This window comes from Dreissena polymorpha, chromosome 10 (assembly GCF_020536995.1).
Source record: "Dreissena polymorpha isolate Duluth1 chromosome 10, UMN_Dpol_1.0, whole genome shotgun sequence".
Lineage (NCBI taxonomy): Eukaryota > Metazoa > Mollusca > Bivalvia > Myida > Dreissenidae > Dreissena > Dreissena polymorpha.
Window position 1 is genome coordinate 19,160,664 of NC_068364.1, and position 21,837 is coordinate 19,182,500.

Consider the following 21,837-nt stretch of genomic DNA (forward strand, 5'->3'; position numbering starts at 1 on the left):
GTTGTACATCGTTTTTATCCAAAATGTCATTTTGCCCCGATTCGCTTTAAAAGCATCACAAGCTTATAGTGTAACATTTCTATAAACGTAGACTCAAATCGATACAATGTATCTTCGTCAAACTTTCAATGGAAAACCAATGAATGAAGTTTCAATACGCACATATGTAAAGCCCAGATGAAGTGCAAAATGTAATTAATTGAAACCAAATTTCAAACAAGACCAAATAACGCACTTTTTGAGGTTTCAATTAAAGATAAACACGAAAGGAAAAGTCCTTGTCGATTAATTGAACCAAGTGGGTGAAAGAAAATAATCACCAAAACACGAATTACACGAATAGAAATCATATACCAGATTTGTTTTAATGATGCAATAATAAAGGCGTTTTCGTTATCAATGAAAGCTGATTCATGGGAGTTATGAGTTCTCACGTTTACGAATCATGTCTATATATTGAACGATATGTGAACATTTGAACTCTTTTGAAAACATATATATCCGTATATATTAACGTTGCTTTGATTTTACCATGGTGCATGCACCTACAAGTGTGTCATTATTTATTTTGTTTACGAACTTTGTGGGCACTGTTTCATGTTTAAGTGCGACGCTCTACAATGATTTTCAGGTGACACCTTTAGCCGTCAGATAAGATCTAATGAGGTTTTTCAATATGAACAGATGCGTCTGTGCTTATAGTATTAGTTCGATTTCAAATATCAAATATACTGTTAAAATTAAGTTTGAATTATATCGCTCTATATGGAAAGTGTAGTTATTCCAATGCACGTGCTCATTTCTACGTTATTTTAATGATATCACTAGCATTGGATAAGAAAACAAATGCAATGCTACTTATATATTAGCTATTGGAAATGTGATATGTACGTGTAGAAAAAATTCGAAATCGTTTGTTAAATGCTGTTGTTGTTGTTGTTTTGTTACTTCATATCCATGGACAAATATAACACATTTACGAAACTTACATACTAAAAGTCTTCATGAAAAGATCAATTTAATAACACCACTTTGTTAAAGTACATGCTTTATTTCAAGCGAAATTGAACACGCAACTATATATTAAACTTTTGCATAATAATATCTAATATTTCGTTTTGACAACAGCTTGGCTTCCGTTAAAGTCGCGACAAAAGCGGCGATATTGCGCTAGTTTTGTTTTTTAAGTGTCGCAAACTTTCACCAGGTACGAGGTAGCAGGGACATTTTTCGTAAGCTAATAAATGTATTGAACAAAACGGCATACATTTAGCTGACATTGGTATGACGCTGTCAGCAGATTATTTTTCTAATGCGTACACTGGCAAAAATCAACGAAAATTATTATTTTTTGGGGGATTCAATTATTACAAATTAAGAATAATTTTTCGCTTGTTTAATTTTTTTATATCTTCTAGTTAACTCCAACTGGAAAGAACTGGCTTTCAAACAGAAATACGAAAGTCGACCTGACGCATATGTGGTCCTACTCGACTCGGCGCGGAAAAATACAATTAATCAGATTCAAACCACTCCTTATTTTACGTGATTATGTGAGTAGCTTGCAGAAACCCGAGATATTCACTTGTTTGTCCAACTTTGTCGATACATCGATTCAAGTTTAACCATAGTTTGGACAATATGCGCCTATTTTAATAAGCACCGATATAAGTATTATGCGTTTTGGCCCAAATCAATTAATATTTTAAAATCAAACATAATATCATTCGCAAACAAATTAAGTAAGGTACTCGATCTTTTAATTGTATACTGTATAATCCTCATATCTTCGCGTAAAAACTAACACCGTTTGTGGTATTTACCGCACGAAAACACATTCAGAGTTCAAGCCTAATTATACGTGTATGCGGCAACTCCGGCCCATGGCGCGCAAATTGAAATTTCACTGAAACTGATACCGGACCATGGTGGGCTAAAGATTTAAGATACGTCTTCTTCGCCAACTGATTGCCCGAACATTTCTGTATACAAATAATGCGCTTAAGTTGGCACTCTAAAGTCAATGAAACAGTTAACAATAGACCTTCAACTATATGTTGGTAAATAATCATAATGGCCGTGCTCTGTGAAAAGGCGTTTAATGAATGTGCGTAAAGTGTCGTCCCAGATTAGCCTTGCAGTCCGCACAGGTTCATCAGGGACAACATTCCGCTTTTATGATATTTTCGTTTCCAGAAAGTTCATTCTTTGAAAAAATCCACTTACGGCGGAAAGTGTCGTACCTGATTAGCCTGTGCGGACTGCACAGGCTAATCTGAGACGACACTTTACGCACATGCATTAAACCCCCTTTTCACACAGCACGGCTCATATATTTGTCTGTTATAAAATAAATTCTTACACCGAGGCGAAATGAACGTGCGTACAGTATCGCTCAATATTAGCCTGTGTAGTCCGTACAGTCTCACCAGGCACTCCACTTTCATCTTTTATACATGTTTCGTTTAAAGAAAGTCTCTGATAAACAAAATCCAGTTTAAAAGAAAAGAGTCGTCTCAGTTAAGCCTGTGTGAACTCCGATAAGAACAAGCATGACAGTAAATAATACTTTGTAAAAGTTCCTTATTATTTAATCCCCCCACATAACATTTCTGTGGTTCTAAACAAATCTTAACATTAAACAAATATGTAACGCCTTTACACAAATAAAATGAATAAACTGGATAACTTTTTAATAATATCGTTTAAGTAATAAAACAAGTTTAACTTGCTAGTCAACATTTAACCTAAAGGCAACACTTTTATTAATAACTAACAATAATTCAATATGCTTTGTGTTACTGTTGCTTTTAAGTATGTGTTAGTGTAAAGTGTTTATTACTTAATTTGTTGTGTGTAGATTTTTATTATTTCAACACTTATTGCACGCGTTCCTGATTTATTTCTAACGTGAAATGAAATGTGAATGCTTACCTACTTGTTGATGGATGCCTTTCGCCAATTCCACACAATTCCCTTGACCAATTATTCCTAATTCATGTAATAGATATATCTCAAGTGAAAAAATAACATAACTTTCCAACTTCATTTTTATTAAAAGTCTTGCTCTTTTACCTTTTGGGAATAAATAATTTCGCAGCGTCGAAAATACTAACTATCTCTATATATAGGCAAATAGTGCAAAGTTCAATTTAAATACCCAATCAACGTGTGCGTAATATTCATTCGTAACGGGTTATGCAGTCTGTATTGGGTATGTTAAACTACGCGATACGTATGTTTATAGATCCTTATGGATGCCTTTTGATTGTTAGAAAATGCTAATATAAAATGCAATCATGAACATCTGTTTCAAAAAGCAAAGATATACAAATTGCATTATCATAAAAATGTCAATAAATCAATATATAATTTCATTTTATGCCAGAGAAAACTTTATGGAATGTGGTAGAATCCAGCTTGGCGAAGTCACGCACGTACTCCGTCTCATTAACCAAAGAACACGCGTTCTAATGCATTAAAATATACTCATACACTCACAAACGCTGTGTGTTTTGTTGCGGCGAAAAGCTTTGCAAACAAGTATTGAATAGAAGAACGGGTTGTTATTACATCACAATGTAAAAAAAATAAACATAAAAGTTTCTGTGAATAATTGATTTATTTGAACAATTGAATTTGTTATTTATGTTAGCTGTCTGTTATATGCTACAAACAATAATGAAATACTAATTGCTAAACATTAAAGCTATGGCGACGGCGGAACTGTCGTTTAACATGATCAATATGTCTCAATAAGACTGTATCGATTGGAACCTTTAAATTCACTGAGTTGCATTCAGATCTACGTGAAGCTTTTATTTTAATATTCGAGTGCGTTAAATGGGTAATTTTCTAATCAATGATTATTTATTAGTCGTTGAGCAATGTACGTATATGCTAATTGATTGCCGTCAATATACGTTGATCATACATCTTATTCAGACCCGGAACAAAGTGTTCGTTGGATACGATTGTTTACCGAAATAATACCAACATTAACAATGAGTTAACCACAAGGAAAGATTAACTTGTTAGATATATTTATTTGAAAAAAGTACGTTAAGGTTAATAAGTTCAATATACGAAACTTCCTTCTGTCGCTTTTTAAACATTGACGCTAGATTTGGACTGTATTTTTCTATTGTATTACATTCCTTACTTTAAATAGTAACACACTTACGTTGATTGTTTACTGATATTGGTTTTAAAATGCCAGGCATACTCATAAATCATGGCAATATCATTTCTACTTCCTGTTGTGCCAAATACTGGCTGGTTTCTGGAGCCCGATCACTTTAAAGTGCCGTCGTTAACTGAAAATGAATGCCGTAAGTAACATTACAATAGCTGCCGCGGATCGAACGCTTTAAGCGTTTCTTGGATCAGATGGTCGTATTCATGAAAATTATGGCGAAGGTTCTAACTCATTCGTAGCTAGTCGTGGGCCGGTCGTTAGTGATTCCTGCAACTCGAGAGCTTCCGAAAAATCGTTGCAAGATTTTAAACGTGTTTAAAATTTTGCCAGGACCTCCAAGACTGACTTTAATCGCAGTTGACTCGTAACAGCATTGTAATGCGTTCTTGGGCGTCGTAATGGAATCGTAGGTAATTCGTGACTCAATCGGGAAATCGGTGATCACGTGATCTATCTACGAATCAGCTACGACTTTGTCAAGACTCTCACGAGTTCACCCTGAGTGAGTTGCGAGCCCGCTAAGATTCTCGCGATTTGAATCTAGACTCTCACGAGTTCACCCCGAATGAGTTGCGAGCCCGCTAAGATTCTCGCGATTTAGATCAATATCAATAGATATTGGCGCCTAAATCATGGGTGCGTTCGGTAAGGTCCTAGCTTAGTGGTGACCGATCTGCATCGTTCGTAGCACAGTCGCAGTAGATTCTTACACATCGTAGTGAAGTCGCAACCTTATTCGCATTACTTCAATAAATGTGATACATCGTAGCGAATCGTGGGCTTGTTTTCGTAGTGGAATAGGGCCATTACGTGTGGTGTGCCGTATTTAAAGAGAGCCACGACACTGATACCAACTCTTACAATATTAGACAAGTTGTGTGTGGTGTGCCGTATTTCAAGACAGCCATGCCACTGATACCAACTCTTACAATATTAGACAAGTTACGTGTGGTGTGCCGTATCTCAAGAGAGCCACGACACTGATACCAACTCTTACAATTTTAGACAAGTTACGTGTGGTGTGCCGTATCTCAAGAGAGCAATGACACTGATACCAACTCGTACAATATTAGACAAGTTACGTGTGGTGTGCCGTATCTCAAGACAGCCATGCCACTGATACCAACTCTTACAATATTAGACAAGTTACGTGTGGTGTGCCGTATCTCAAGAGAGCCACGACACTGATACCAACTCTTACAATATTAGACAGGTTGTGTGTGGTGTGCCGTATCTCAAGACAGCCATGCCACTGATACCAACTCGTACAATATTAGACAAGTTGTGTGTGGTGTGCCGTATCTCAAGACAGCCATGCCACTGATACCAACTCTTACACTATTAGACAAGTAACGTGTAGTGTGCCGTATCTCAAGAGAGCCACGACACTGATACCAACTCTTACAATATTAGACAGGTTGTGTGTGGTGTGTCGTATCTCAAGACAGCCATGCCACTGATACCAACTCTTACAATATTAGACAAGTTACGTGTGGTGTGCCGTATCTCAAGAGAGCAACGACACTGATACCAACTCTTACAATATTAGACAAGTAACGTGTAGTGTGCCGTATCTAAAGACAGCCATGACACTGATACCAACTCTTACAATATTAGACAAGTAACGTGTGGTGTGCCGTATCTCAAGATAACCACGACACGGATACCAACTCTTACAATATTAGACAAGTTACGTGTGGTGTGCCGTATCTCAAGATAGCCACGACACTGATACCAACTCTTACAACATTAGACAAGTTACGTGTGGTGTGCCGTATCTCAAGATAGCCACGACACTGAAACCAACTCTTACAATATTAGACATGAGTAATATCTGAGCCACGCTATGTGAAAAGGGGGATTGAGGTATGAGCGTAAAGTGCCGTCCCAGATTAGCCTGTGCATTCCGCACAAGCTATTCAGGGACGACACTTGCCGCTCTTGTGATATTTTGCGTTTAAAGAAAGTCTCTTCTTAGCAAAAATCTAGTTTAGGCGGAAAGTATCGTACTGCATGAGCTTAAAGTGTCGTCCCAGAGTAGCATGTGCTGACTGCATGAGCTATAAGTGTCCTCCCAGAGTAGCCTGTGCGGACTGCATCAGCGTACAATGTCGTCCCAGAGTAGCCTGTGCGGACTGCATCAGCGTTATATGTCCTCCCAGAGTAGCATGAGCGGACTGCACCAGCGTAAAAAATCGTTCCAGAGTAGCATGTGCGGACTGCATGAGCGTAAAGTGTCGTCCCAGAATAGCATGTGCGTACTGCATGAGCTTAAAATGTCGTCACAGAGTAGCATGTGCGTACTGCATGAGCTTAAAGTGTTCTCCCAGTGTAGCATGTGCGTACTGCATCAGCTTAAAGTGTCCTCCCAGAGTGGCATGTGCGTACTGCATGAGCTTAAAGTGTCCTCCCAGTGTAGCATGTGCGTACTGCATGAGCTTAAAGTGTGCTCCCAGTGTAGCATGTGCGTACTGCATCAGCTTAAAGTGTCCTCCCAGAGTGGCATGTGCGTACTGCATGAGCTGAAAGTGTCGTACCGGAGTAGTATGTGCTGAATACATGAGCTTTAAGTGTCCTCCCAGAGTAGCATGTGCGGACTGCATGAGCTTTAAGTGTCCTCCTAGAGTAGCAAGTGTGGACTTCATGAGCTTAAAGTGTCCTCCCAGAGTAGCATGTACGTACTGCATGAGCTTAAAGTGTCCTCCAAGTGTAGCAAATGCGGACTACATGAGCTCTAAGTGTCCTCCCAGAGTAGCATGTGCGGACTGCATGAGCTTAAAGTGTCCTCCCAGAGTAGCAAATGCGGACTACATGAGCTTAAAGTGTCCTCCCAGAGTAGCATGTGCGGACTGCTTTAGCTTAAAGTATCCTCCCAGAGTAGCAAAGGCGGACTACATGAGCTTAAAGTGTCCTCCCAGAGTAGCAAATGCGGACTACATGAGCTTTAAGTGTCCTCCCAGAGTAGCAAGTGTGGACTTCATGAGCTTAAAGTGTCCTCCCAGAGTAGCATATGCGTACTGCATGAGCTTAAAATGTAGTCCCAGAGTAGCATGTGCGGACTACATGAGCTTAAAGTGTCGTCCCAGAGTAGCATGTGTGGACTGCATGAGCTTAAAGTGTCCCACAGAGTATCATGTGCGGAATTCTTGAGCTTAAAGTGTCATCCGAGAGTAGCATTTGCGGACTGCAAGAGTTTAAAGTGTTGTCCAGTGTAGCATGTGCGGACTGCATGAGCTTTAGGTGTCCCCCCAGAGAAGCATGTGCGTAATGCATGAGCTTAAAGTGTCGTCCCAGAGCAGCATGTGCGTACTGCATGAGTTTAAAGTGTCCTCACAGAGTAGCATGTACGTACTGCATGAGCTTAAAGTGTCCTCCCAGTGTAGCAAATGCGGACTGCATGAGTTTTAAGTGTCGTCCCAGAGAAGCATGTGCGTACTGCATGAGCTGAAAGTGTCGTCCCAGAGCAGCATGTGCGGACTGCATTAGCTTAAAGTGTTGTCCCAGAGCAGCATGTGCGGACTGCATGAGCTTAAAATGTCGTACCAGAGTAGCTTGTGCGGACTGCATCAGCGTACATTGTCGCCCCAGAGTAGACTGTGCCGACTGCATCAGCGTAATGTGTCCTCCCAGTAGCATGTGCGGACTTCATGAGCTTAAAGTGTCGTCCCAGAGCAGCATGTGCGTACTGCATGAGCTTAAAGTGTCGTCCCAGAGCAGCATGTGCGGACTGCATGAGCTTAAAGTGTCGTACCAGAATAGCATGTGCGGACTGCATCAGCGTACATTGTCGTCCCAGAGTAGACTGTGCCGACTGCATCAGCGTAATGTGTCCTCCCAGTAGCACGTGCGGGCTGCACCAGCGTACAGAATCGTTCCAGAGTAGCATGTGCGGACTGCATGAGCGTAAATTTTTCTCCCAGAGTAGCATGTGCGGAGTGCATGAGCTTAAAGTGTCGTCCTAGAGTAGCATTTGCGGACGGCATGAAAGTAAAGTGTCGTCCCAGAGTAGCATTTGCGGACGGCATGAGATTAAAGTGTCGTTCCAGAGTAACATGTGCGTACTGCATCAGCTTAAAGTGTCGTACAGAGTAGAATGTCGGGCTGCATATGCTTTAATTGTCCGCCCAGAGTAGCATGTGCGGAATGCATGAGCTTAAAGTGTCCTCCCAGAGTAGCAGGTGCGGACTGCACGAGCTTTAGGTGTCGTCCCAGAGAAGCATGTGCGGACTACATAGGCGTAAGAAATCGTTCCAGAGTAGCCTGTGCAGACTGTATAAGCGTACAGTGTCGTGCCAGAGTAGCCTATGTAGACTGCATGAGCATTAAGTGTCGTCCCGGAGAAGTCTGTGCGGACTGCAAAAGCGTAAAATGTCGTCACAGAGTATCCTGTGCGGAATTCATAAGCGTAAAGTGTCGTCTTAGATTAGCCTGTGCGGACTTCATGAGAGTAAATTGTCCTTTCAGAGTAGCCTGTGTGAACTGCATGAGCGTTAAATGTCGTCCCATAGGAGCCTTTGCGGACTGCTCATGTTATTATGGATGACACTTTTCACTTAAACTGGATTTAAGAAGAGACTTCATTTACACGAAAATCTCCATTAAAGCTGAAAGTGCCAGCCTGTGTCTTGAGGACTGCGTCGGCTAATCTGTAAAAACTCTTTACACACATGCAATGAGCCCTGTTTTTCCAAGATGATGATCAAATGCTTCGAAGCAAGAGTAGTAATACATATTACATTTACCGGACGAATATATCATAAGCTCGGAGGGGGACCTTTATGCTTATTTTCAAAACCTTCTAAAACAAAGTTGATAAAATAAACACACAAATTAAGAAGGATGCCAAAGGGCTACATGCCATATTTATATATTAGATTACTTATCGTTATTGTTTTGAATATGCAATGCCTACAAGAGTTGCCTGTTGCCTTCGGGGGTTTTCAGATGGCATATCGACGTTAGTACTCATACTATGGATACCCATTTGTCTTAAGTTAAAGCAAGCATGATATATTGAAAAAAAAGTGTTTTGTCCAAAATAAATTTTTCGGCAAACGTCTCGAGTTGGATTCGAACTCACACATACAAAAACCGCGCAAGTCATTAACAATTTTACAACACTGCATTACTAAAATCAAAAGCGATTTTGCGTAAATTGATACGTGAACTCATAACCATTTTACTTCGACTACTTAGTTTCCCGCTCTTGCCTAAGTGTCGCCGTTACAGCTTTTTGAAGATGCTGGAACAGCAGGTTTGATAATCATCTACAAAAAAATTCACAATGGCGACCTATGTTAAAGACCGAGCCAGTGCGATTGAGATAGCTCGATTTTTGAGGTTACTTCCCTTTTGCATTCGCCACTGCGTAGGAGATTGCTCGTCATTGATAACATTCTCCTAGCAGAGTTGTCGTTCGTGTTTCAACATTCAACAATGGCCGCCCCCGTGAGAGTCTCGATTCAAAACTTTCTTACTGCATAAATTGGCTTGTTTCGCTATTTAGAAGCTGTCATTTAGGATATATGAATTATTTATTCACTAAATCTTCGCTTATGTCAACAATAGTTGGAATTCGAAGGATATATACTCGATGTGAATGAAGGACTTTCTGGATCGTAACAGCTTGACACGGCAAAACTGGCATACTGGTATTTTTAGTTATCAATATAAGTCGCATTGTGCTTTATAAATTGTATTTGAGCATTTTGCGACTTATTAAATGACTATGATACCCGATATCAACATTTCATCAGGGATTTGCAGATCACCAAGCTGTCCTGAAATTCAACATTGATTTCAAACTCTTTACTGGTTTGTACTATTTCTTAGTGTTAGTACTTTTTATCATTTAAAAGTTAAATGAACTGTGTCACAGTAAAAGAGACATTAAGGCGATTGTGGCCAGTTTGGATCTAGATCAGCCTGCAGTCGCTTGAAAGCTGTTTGCTTAAAAGCGTTTTTCTGACAATAACAAATAATTTAATTGGATACTGATTTGACTGCGCTTTTCCTGTGACATGGCTCAAATAATAGAATTGTCATTAATCAAATTATTTATTTCGAACATTAATCAATTGTTTTTCTTGTCCCTCGGGATCAATGACTCCAGCACTTTCCTGTTGAGAATTGAATACTGCTAAAGGCGATGCTAGGTGGCGTGAGAGATGTCGCACCTTCCAGTATCGCTCGATTGTTCATTGTCAGCTCGGGTACTACGTACATGTACCCCGGGTACTCATAAGTATACTTACATGTATCCCGGGTACGGTAAATATACTAAAATGTACCCGGGAAATTTAACCCTAAATCAGTCGTTGTCAACTATTTTTTTGTCAATTTTCTGTAGAATGGCCTCTATATTATCGGAGCACATACTCAAAAAGCATGTTGATGCAGTGTTTTTTGAAGAGAAGTGTGTTAAAGATAATCGGTTGCGCGTTTTATGACATCGGATTTTGGGCGCGAATACAACTCGGGTACAGTCTAATATGGACCGAGTACAATTATGTTTATTTACCGTACCTGGGGTACATGTAAGTATACTTAGAGTACCCAGGGTACATGTAAGTATACTTAAGAGTACCCATGGTACATGTAAGTAGTACCAGAGCCGACAATGACCAATCAAGCTCCATTATCCCTCATGAACCGACTCAAAAAACCGAGTCGGCAATATTTGACTTAATTTTTGGTTTGGTTGCTCTCGAGGGATCGAAAATTTCAGAATCTTCCTAAAAGCCCTACGGGTTTGATCCCCAGAAGCGACATTGAAAACTAGCATACTTTATTATCTAAAAGGCTGCTAAACCTGATATACAATGATAATGTGAATTTTCTCTCACATGATGTTCATCAGTCATATTATATAAAAACTTACAGCAGTAGTAAACAACTGGACAATAATTAATGAACGCATCTTTCATTTGTCTTTGACACTTTGATTTCGACATGGCCTAGATTTAAATATGTGACTGGACTTTACCAGCACTCTTGTAACAGAGCTAAAGTTTAAATTTACCATTGAAGATCACCTAAATCCAGGTTTGCTATTATAGACGTGTGGAAAGTTTTAAGGGTGTGACAAGTAAGCAAAAATTGGTCATTACCCAGAGGCCACAACTGATCTATGACTGTATTAAAACAAGAAAAATCAGTGCCTGATTTAGATTTCCTTAGATAGTTCAATAAAAACTAATTTCATAAGCCTGGTAACAATTTAACGGTAATGCTACCAATGTGTCACACCAGGGCCTTGAATTTGAAATCTAGGACATGCATGGTCATTTCTTCATGAAATCAGGACACAAAATTGTATTTTAAGTCCTTAATTGACCTGGCTATAGTTCTCAGATTATTATAAGCTCAATCAGTATATTTATATCATTATTTATGCTTTGTGTATTGTAAACATATACACAATCATGCAGTTACATGATAGCAATAAATAATATCAAAGCTACCCATACTATAAAGGTCATTGACAAAGCCTATGGTCAAAATGTGAACACATTGAGTGTAATCGCCCTCTCGTGCCAGCAAAAACAACACGTTGACAGGTTGTCATTTTTGACAGTTCTACTTTCACGTTTATTTTGTGATATCAAACTATTAACAATTATGTGGCTGAGAAAAATATCGCCATTGCTTTTTATGCCCCCGGTAGGGTGGCCTATATCAGTTGAACTGTCAGTCAGTCAGTCAGTCAGTCAGTCAGTCAGTCAGTCAGTGTGTCAGTCTGTCCGTCCGTCCGTCCGAAAACTTTAATGGCCATAACTTTTTTTAATATTTAACATAGCAACTTGATATTTGGCATACAAGTGCATCTCATGGAGCTGCACATTTTAAGATGTGAAAGGTGAAGGTGAAGGTCATCCTTCAAGGTCAAATGTCAAATATAAAGCGTCTGTCTGTCTGTCCGAAAACTTTAACATTGGCCATAACTTTTTCAATATTGGCGTGCATAAGTATCTCAAAGAACTGCACATATTGATTGGTGAAAGGTCAAGGTCATCCTTCAAGGTCAAGGTCAAAGGTCAAATTTTGCAATATTGAAGATAGCAACTCCATATTCGGCATGCATGTGTATGTCATGGAGCTGCATATTTTGAGTGGTGAAAGGTCAAGGTCATCCTTCAAGGTCAAAGGTAAAATATATGGCTTCAAAGCTGCGCAGCAGGGGCATTGTGTTTCACAAACACAGCTCTTGTTTAATATATTTTCTGCACATTTCTTCAAAAAACTTACATCAATACACGATTTTCTTCGTTAATTCAATCATTCCTGACAGACTTGTGTACATATTTCGCTTACATTTTGACGCGCGTAGGTAGGACCGCATTACCGCTTCTGAAATGTGTATTCATACTATTGCCTTCGAGGAACTTATCTGATGTTTGACGGAAAGGGCCGAAAATGTGCGAGTATGGGTCAAGTTACCCACAGGTACTACTTTCCCGTTCCCCCAATTTTTTTTCCGTACCTAAAATTTTTCGTACCCAATTTTTTTTCGTACCCAATTTTTTTTTCGTACCCAATTTTTTTTCATCCCCAATTTTTTTGTTCGTTCCCAAATTTTTGTCGGTCCCAATTTTTTTTACAAAATATTTTTTCGTACCTAAATTTGTTTTCATACCCAAATTTGTTTCGCAAAATTGTGTACCAATTTTTTTTTCGTACCAACATACACAATTGTGGTGATTGTGGTGATGTAGATAAACTTAACTTGATGCTTTTATATCCATCCTCTCAAAAGCATCGTCACACCAGTACTGTCAGTACTTTTTATAATCATGAAACTAAGAATTTTATTGGGCGTTTATAAAAACGAGAACTATATGCTAGGCAGTCATTATTGAGATCCTTCTGGAAAAAAACATATTTAAAAAATGCAACAACGTCTTTGAGCCATTGGCTAACTTTGTTCACGTTATATTCGAAATTGGATATAACACTTTTGTCTAGGTATGCAATGAAAGCGTTTGGTTGGGTATATCAATTAAGTCTGTAAAAAATCAAGAACAATGCAAACAAATGCAGATCAATTAAATATATGCTTTTATATTTTGAGATTATAAAATTATGTCGGTTAATTTTTCAAGCTAATGGTGGCTTTCTCCTTATTTACCGAATTGCATACAATTAAAATAAACCTTCAACTAGAAGGACAGTTTTCAATTGTACCATTATTACTGCTCAACTAAGAAATGGAATGAGTAGTTTCACTTGCTACCGTTATATGACTGACATATGTTAACAAGGATAAAGATCCGATCAGACTCACGACCTACTTCACTATTTGCATAGCGAAATTAACAGCGACAAGTGGTTAAGTTTATCGCTCGAGACATGTGAGTAAACCTCTTTTAGCGTTAATAAGAAACACAGTTTCTCGTTCATATTTTATTTGTTTTTAATAAAAAAGGAATATAATCAGCATGTAAAAGCGTATGTTACGTGCAAATGATTCCTTATACAATCAAATTATGTAAATAACTTGTACATCGCTTTTATCCAAAATGTCATCTTGATCCGATTCGCTTTAAAGGCGTCACAAGCTTATGATGTTACATTTCTATAAACGTAGACTCAAATCGATACAATGTATCTTTTGCAAACTTTCAATGGAAAACCAATGAATTAAGTTTCAATACGCACGTATGTAAAGCCCAGATGAAGTGCAAACCTAATTAATTGATACCAAATTTGCAACAAGACCAAATGACGCACTTTTTGAGTTTTCAATCAAAGATAAACACGAAAGGAAAAGTCCACCTTGTATATTTAATTTAAACCAGGTGGATGAAAGAAAATAATCATCAAAACATGAATTACCCGAATAGAAATCATATACCAGATTTGTTTTAACGTTGCAATAATTAAGGCGTATTCGTTATCAATGAAAGCTGATTCGTAGGAGTTATGAGTTCTCACGTGTATAAATCATGTCTATATATTGAGCAATATGTGAATATTTGAACTCTTTTGAAAATAAATTCATCCGTATATAGTTATATTGCTGATTTTACCACGGTGCATGCATCTACAAGTGTTTCATAATTTGTTTTGAGTACGAACTTTGTGGGCACTGTTTCATGTTTAAGTGCGACGTTCTACAATACAGTTTTTAGGTGAAACATTTTTCTGTCACATTAGATCTAATGAAGGTTTTACATATGAACAGTTGCGTCTTTGCTTATAGTATTAGTTCGATTTCAAATACAAAATATACTGTTAAAATTAAGTTTTAATTATATCTCTCTATATTGAAAGTGTAGTTATTCCAATTAACGTGTCGGTTTCTTGTGTATTGTAATGCTATCACTAGTTATGAATACGAAAACAAATGCAATACTACTTATATATTAGCTGTTGGAAATGTGATTTGTACGTGTAGAAAAAAACATAAATTGTTTGTTAAATGTTGTTGTTGTTGTTGTTGTTGTTGTTGTTGTTTTGTTACTTCATATCCCTGGACAAATATAACACATTTGCGAAACTTACATATTAAAAAGCTTCGTGAAAAGATCAATTTAATAACACGACTTTGTTAAAGTAAATGCTTTATTTCATGCAAAATTAAACACGCAACAATTTATTAAACTTATGCATAATATATCTCGTATACATTTGGACAACAGCTTGGCCTCCGTTAAAGTCTCGACAAAAGCGGCAATTTGGCGCTAGTTTTGCTTTTTAAATTGTCGCAAACTTTCAACAGGTACGAGGTAGCTGGGACATTTTTCGTAAACTTATAAATGTTTTGAACAAAACGGCATACATTTAGCTGACAATGGTATGACTCTGTCAACATATTTTTTTTAATTCGTCAACTGTCAAAATCAACGCCATTTATGATTTTGGGGGGATTCAACTAGTACAAATTAAGTATTGTTTTTCGCCTGTTTAACTTTTTATATCTTCTAGTTGACTCCAACTGGAAAGAACTGGCTTTCAAACAGAAATACGATAGTCGACCTGCCGCATATGTGGTCCTACTCGACTCGGCGCGGAAAAATACAATTACTCAGATTTAAACCTGTCCTTATTTTACGTGATTATGTGAGTAGCTTGCAGCAACCCGAGATATGCACTTGTTTGTCCAACTTTGTCGATACATCGATTCAAGTTTAACGATAGTTTGGACAATATGCGCCTATTTTATTAAGCACCGAATTAATTATTATGCGTTTTGGCCCAAATCAACGAATACTTTTAAATCAAACATGATATCATTCACAAACAAATAAAGTTAGATACTCGATCTTTTGATTGTAAAATGTATTATCTTCATGTCTTCGCGTAAAAAAGAACACAGTTTGCGGCATTTACTGCACGACAACACATTCATAGTTGAATCCTAATTATACGTGTATGCGGTGACTCCGAAACATGGCGAGCAGATTAAAATTTCACTAAAACTGGACCATGGTGGACTAAAAATGTAAGATACGTCTTCGGCGCCAACTGACTGCCCATACATTTCTGTATACAAATAGTGCACTTAAGTTGGCACCCTATAGTCAATAAAACAGTTAACAATAGACCTTCAACTACCAGTTGGTAAATACTCATATGGGCCGTGCTCTGTGAAAAGGGGTTTAATGAATATGCGTAAAGTTTCGTTCTAGATTAGCCTGTGCAGTTTGCACAGGTTAATCAGGGACTGCATTCCGCTTTTATGGTATTGTTCGTTTACAGAAACTCTCTTCTTTGCAAAAATCCAGTTAATGCGGAAAGTGTCGTCCCTGATTAGCCTGTGCTGACTGCACTAGCTAATCTGAGACGACACTTTACGCACATGCATTAAACCCCCTTTTCACACAGCACGGCTCATATATTTGTCAGTTATAAAAGAGACTGACTCTTAGACCGAGGCGAAATGAACGTGCGTACAGTATCGCTCAATATTAACCTGGGTAGTCCGTACAGTCTCATCAGGCACTCCACTTTCATCTTTTACTTTTAACGTGAAATGAAATTTGAATGCTTACCTACTTGTTGATGGATGCCCTTCGACAATTCCACACAATTCCCTTGACCAATTATTCCTAATTCATGTAATAGAAATATCTTAAGTGTAAAAATAACAAAACTTTTCAACTTCATTTTTATTAAAAAGTATTGCTCTTAGGAAATAAATAATTTTGCAGCGTCGGAAATACAATCTGTATATATAGGCAAATAGTGCAAAGTTCAATTTAAATACCCAATCAACGTTTGCGTAATATTCATTGGTAACGGGTTATGCAGTCTGTATTGGGTATGTTAAACTACGTGATACGTATGATTATAGTTCCTTATCCATGACTTTGGATTGTAAGAAAATTCTAATATAAAATGCAATTCTGTAAATTTGTTTCAACAAGCAAACAGATACGAATTGCATTATCATAAAAATGTCAATAAATCAATACATTATTTTATTTGATAATTGAGAAAACTTTATGGAACATGGTAGAATCCAGCTTGGAGAAGTCACGCACGTACTCCGTCTCATTAACCAAAGAACACACGTTCATGCATTAAAATAAACTCATAAACTCGAAAACGCTGTGTTATGTTGCGGCAAAAGCAAACTGTCTTTGCAAAAAAGTATGGAATAGAAGGACGGGTTGTTAACACATCACAATGTAAAAATCAATTAAACAAAAAACGTTTCTGTAAATAATTGATTTATTTAAACAATTGAATCTGTCATTTATGTTCGCTGTCTGTTTAATGCTACAAAAATCCTGAAATATTAATTGCTAAAACTTAGGCGACGGCGTAACTGTCGTTTAACATGGTCAATATGTCTCAAGCAGACTATCGATTGGGACTTTTAGCTCCATTTAGATGCATTCAGCTCTACATGAAACTTATATTTTGAACATTCAAGTGCGTTAAATGGGTCATATGCTAATCGGTTATTATTTATTGTTTATTACATGCTTATTGAGTTCCTTCAATATACGTTGATCATCAATCACATTCAGACCAGTAACAGGAACAAAGTGCTCGTTGGATACGATTGTTTACCGAAATAATACCAGCATGAACAATGGGTTAACCACAAGGAAAGATTAACTTGTTTGATATATTTATTATAAAAAAGGACGTTAAGGTTAATAAGTTCAATATACGAAACTTTCTTCTGTCGCTTTTTAACAATTGAAGCTACATTTGCAATATATTTTTGTTTTTAATTACATACCTTACTTTAAATAGTAACACGCTTACGATTATTGTTTACTGATATCGGTTTTAAAATGCCAGGCATACTCATAAAGCATGGCAATATATTTTTTCTACTTCCTGTTGTACCAAATACTGGCTGGTTTCTGGCACCTGATCACTTAAACGTGTCGTGATCAACTGAAAATGAATGTCGTCGTAAGTAACATTTCAATAGCTGTCGCGGAACGAACGCTTAAAGCGTTTCTTGGATCAGATGGTCGTATTCATAAAAATTATGGTCCAATACATCGATAATCAATGACTTGTTAACAACACAAGACGTGTCTTGGTTGTATATTACAAAAACGTGTTTCAACATATTAAATCGTTATCTTGTATGACTGAAAACGTTATATACCTGCACAGATGACGTTACATTATGTTACGTTATTTTTGGCGTACCTTTCAAATGTAAATGATGTTTTCAAACATTCCTCGTACAAACTCAAATAAAGTGAGCTTATTTAAGCATTGGTAATGCGTTAAGGTATGTTATATATAGGTTACAACACGGCATTGTTGTGCAATAAACCTGTTTTGGCCCTTTTTTCGGACACCTTTCACTGTAAGTTGATTGCGCCAAAATTGCTAATAGAACGCCGAGCGCACCCATGACCTCCCAGTCGCTAGGCGGTCACCATATCCGTTTCATCACGGCAACCTTAAGCATTACTTAATGTGCTCTAAACAAGTTATATTCTACTAAGAGATTATTTCTTGATTTTATACTTACGTACATACATGCTGAATGATTTCTAGTAATATATGTCGATCTTAAATCACATTCAAACCCGGAAGAATGTTTTCGTCGGATATGATTGTTAGCCGATTTAATGACTACAGAAAACAATCAGTTAACCGTCAGGAAAGATGAACTTGAAAGATATATTCATTTGAACATTTCCATAAGGCCACAACACATTGATAATGTGTTCTACGGATTTTAGCCAACCAGACATGAAGCGAGCGAGCAAAATAAAAATAAATTTATTTTTATTCCATTTTTTTTAAATCGCAGGCGAGCGAAAAGCGCAAAATAAAAAAATAATATTGTTTATATAAATTGATTCTACATTATAAAATAGCACATATATTGGTCTAATTTGAGTGCTAAAAAGACTGGTATACATTCTAGTATAATTACTTTTTTTATTATATATATTTATAACAATAGCAGAACAACAATAAGAGGGAAAAATGTGTTAATCAAATTAATTTAAACAAGCAAATTTGTTTAATTGATATCCCCCGCCAATATACTTCTGGACGCAAAAATTTTCTGAAAGGATGGACAATGTCAACATGCATCATCCTCTTATCCACATATATACCCATACCAAGTTTCAATGAAATCCGTCAAAGCACTTCCAAGATATGGCTCAGGACACACACACACAAGCATTTTTTTCAAGATATAAAGGGCCACAACTCCATTATTATCCAATGGTGTACAATTCCATTTCGCGTGCATCATCCTCTTATCCATATAAATATATATATATATATATATATATATATATATATATATATATATATATATATATATATATATATATATATATATATAAATATATATAAATAAATAAATATATCTATATAGGCCATAACTCCGTTATTAACAGATGGTGTGCAATGCCATTTGGCGTGCATCATCCTCTTGGACTTCATCATCATATATTTTAAAGCATTGTGCTCACTGTTAATACTAGGATTAGGAGGGCGCTCATTGTTTATAGTAAACTCGACAACTTTTTTGTCCAATTCCACTGCGACACTAAATATAAGTTGCATGTTAATGTTCGACATATTAATTTTATCACTACCGCCTAGTTTACCACAATTTTTATACCGAATTGATGCACTCTGATGATATTTCGCATCCCGAGGAACAAAGCACGAAAATCATCAGTAATGAATGATTGCAACTGGCGGAAAAAATACGTTTCCGTTAACATCTTTCGCTGAAACAACGAGGCATACGGACGCCGCCATTCTTTTACCATAAACCAAGAATGCCAGTCAACTCGTACCTACGTCAACTCGTATCCTAGTCAACTCGTACCCGATTTGGTCAACTCGTACTTTAGTCATTTTTCAGATTGGTCAATTCGTACCTTTTTAATATTTGTTCTTTATGGAAACAAATTGCGATAGGTGTTTGCATGCATTAGATGTTTTTTTTATGTTTATTGCAGGTACGAGTTGACCGATTAAAGTTATATTTTGGCATAGACTAACATAACTTGTATGGTTTTTTTTTTTACCAGGGTACGATATGACTCATTAAAGTAATTACCTAAGTATATATATATTATTCTTATTAATATGTCCAATATACAAAGATTATATTATCTAAGAAATATATAGAAATCATTTATCTTTCAAAATATATATTTATTAACAACTACCATTATCGATGTTAAAAGGAAAAATCTTACGGTATGAATCAGTAAAATATTTGTTAACTTCTTCCATTGCATGATTTTATAAATATTACCAAATTGCAAAATAATTATCATCCATGTCGTTACACTTGTGTATTAGTTAATAAATGTTGTTGTTGTTGTTGTTGTTGTTGTTGTTGATATATATGCCTCAAATTATGGTTCGTCTCAAAATTGAGTCCATGATTTAATCAATTAATCAACACCTAAAATACTTATTAACACCTACGTGACACGGGTCGTTAATATCGTAATTGACCTAATCGTCACCTTTGTTAAATATTGATTAACACATTACTTGACAGGGGTCGTTAATATCTAAATCGATTTAATCTGCACCTTTGTAAAAATGAAGAACACCTTTGAATCCAAACTAACAACTAACCAATCAATTAAAAAGATTAGGATTATTGTGTAAAACAAACGGATTTAATGAGTATTTAGTTTTAGCATTCTTCAATAAAATAATGAGATTTCCATGTAAATTTGAAACAACGGTCATAATGTTCGAATAATTTGAACATTAAAATAAAAAGAATGCAAGTTATTGTCTCTTGTGTCTTTATTTTGGCATTTATAAAACACACAAATAACATAAACTACATTCACATTTAACACAAAAAAACATTATATTTCACACAGGGTAACAAACAAACCATCTTATACAAAAACTACATACATGTATTAAACACAAGAAGTTTTATTAAACTTAATACAACTAACGACATAGATTATGTACAGCAACCAAGTTTCACATTTAAAACAGAAACAGAACCAACACTTGTTTTCAAAGACCACAAACTTGTTTACACAGATCAACACATTGTTCAATTACTCGACGGCGTCTGTGACACTCACAGATGGCTTGTACAGGCAGCAGAACGCCTTCAGCAGACCTGTGGAGGTGAGGTTGCCCTCTCTGTAGCTCTTCCACAGGGCGAAAGTCTTCCCCTGAAGAGTCGCATATCTTGCTCGCTGGTATCGGCGGAGTTTCATATCCGAAACGAGCTCCGCGTTTCTGACAGCGGTGACGGCCTCATCGTGCAAAAGCTTCGCCAGAAGATAGAACGGCGGGCAGCTGTCGTTGGCCTTGTGGTTGAGGCGTCAGCGCCACCCTGAAAATAAGAAACAAACTATTGTCATAACATCAAAGAAGCAGTAAAATATAATAATATTTCTCCATCTTGTACATAGTAATTGAAACTGGTTGCGCAATGACTGATTCGTCTTTTATATTTTACAACGTCAGTTTATATCCATCTGTTATTTCAAGATCTGCTGTAATTTTCAAGTGTATTTAATTTGATCATTAACAATGAAATAATAAATGTTTATTTACCTTCGACGTCGTTGTTTGTACGGACAGAGCGTCCGTACACAGACCAACTGTGCACGGGCCACACATCCGACTCAAGCCAAGTTCGACGAACATATTCCATGAGCGGCATGACGTGTTCTGAAGCCAGGTCGACCAATGTTACGAACACGGGGACGATGTGCTCCGCAGACAGGTACGGTAGGCAGAGAAGTTTCCTGATGAAGGCGTAGGTGCCCTTTTTCTGCTGGTACTCTGGTTCCAGTCCTTTACTTTGAAATAAAAAAGAACATTCATATATAGTATTAACAACCAAGACATACATTAGCATACAGGGTTTATTTTATCTGTTCATACTTTTATGTTCTAACTAACTGACTCCCTTGATTGTTTGTGTTTGAAAATCTTTTTCAGTGATATTCCGAGAAATAATCGGTTGCCTGCAATTAACTAAAGAAAATAAATCTTGTTTGAAAAGTAACACGTACCACGACATTCCTCCAAACAGCAAACGGGCTCGGACTCTTGGTCGGACTCCGACTCGGTCTCTTGGCCAGGCTCGGGCACGGACTCATGATCGGACTCGGGCACAGACTCATTGTCGGACTCGGATTCCGAGATACTGTCGTCACGGAGATACACTTCCATGACCTCAACCGATG

The 21,837-nt window shown here is 37.2% G+C and overlaps 2 protein-coding genes across 2 annotated transcripts in view; both read right to left on the bottom strand.

The window, feature by feature from the left end:
• Nucleotides 1-20,856, bottom strand: part of LOC127848965 (serine-rich adhesin for platelets-like) — a 49,766-nt gene extending 28,910 nt beyond the window's left edge. The window contains exons 1-2 of the mRNA XM_052381692.1: nt 20,719-20,856; nt 1,862-1,982 (exon numbers count right to left, since the gene is read on the bottom strand). Of these exons, the coding sequence (XP_052237652.1) occupies nt 1,862-1,982; nt 20,719-20,856 (259 nt within the window). The remainder of the gene's footprint in view (nt 1-1,861; nt 1,983-20,718) is intronic.
• On the bottom strand, nt 20,502-21,500 carry LOC127848966 (uncharacterized). The gene is made up of 2 exons (XM_052381693.1): nt 21,200-21,500; nt 20,502-20,975 (listed from the first exon to the last, which is right to left on the bottom strand). The coding sequence occupies exons 1-2, from the start codon at nt 21,498-21,500 to the stop codon at nt 20,965-20,967; spliced, it is 312 nt and encodes a 103-aa protein (XP_052237653.1). The 3' UTR covers nt 20,502-20,964.
• Nucleotides 21,501-21,837: the final 337 nt, after the last annotated feature.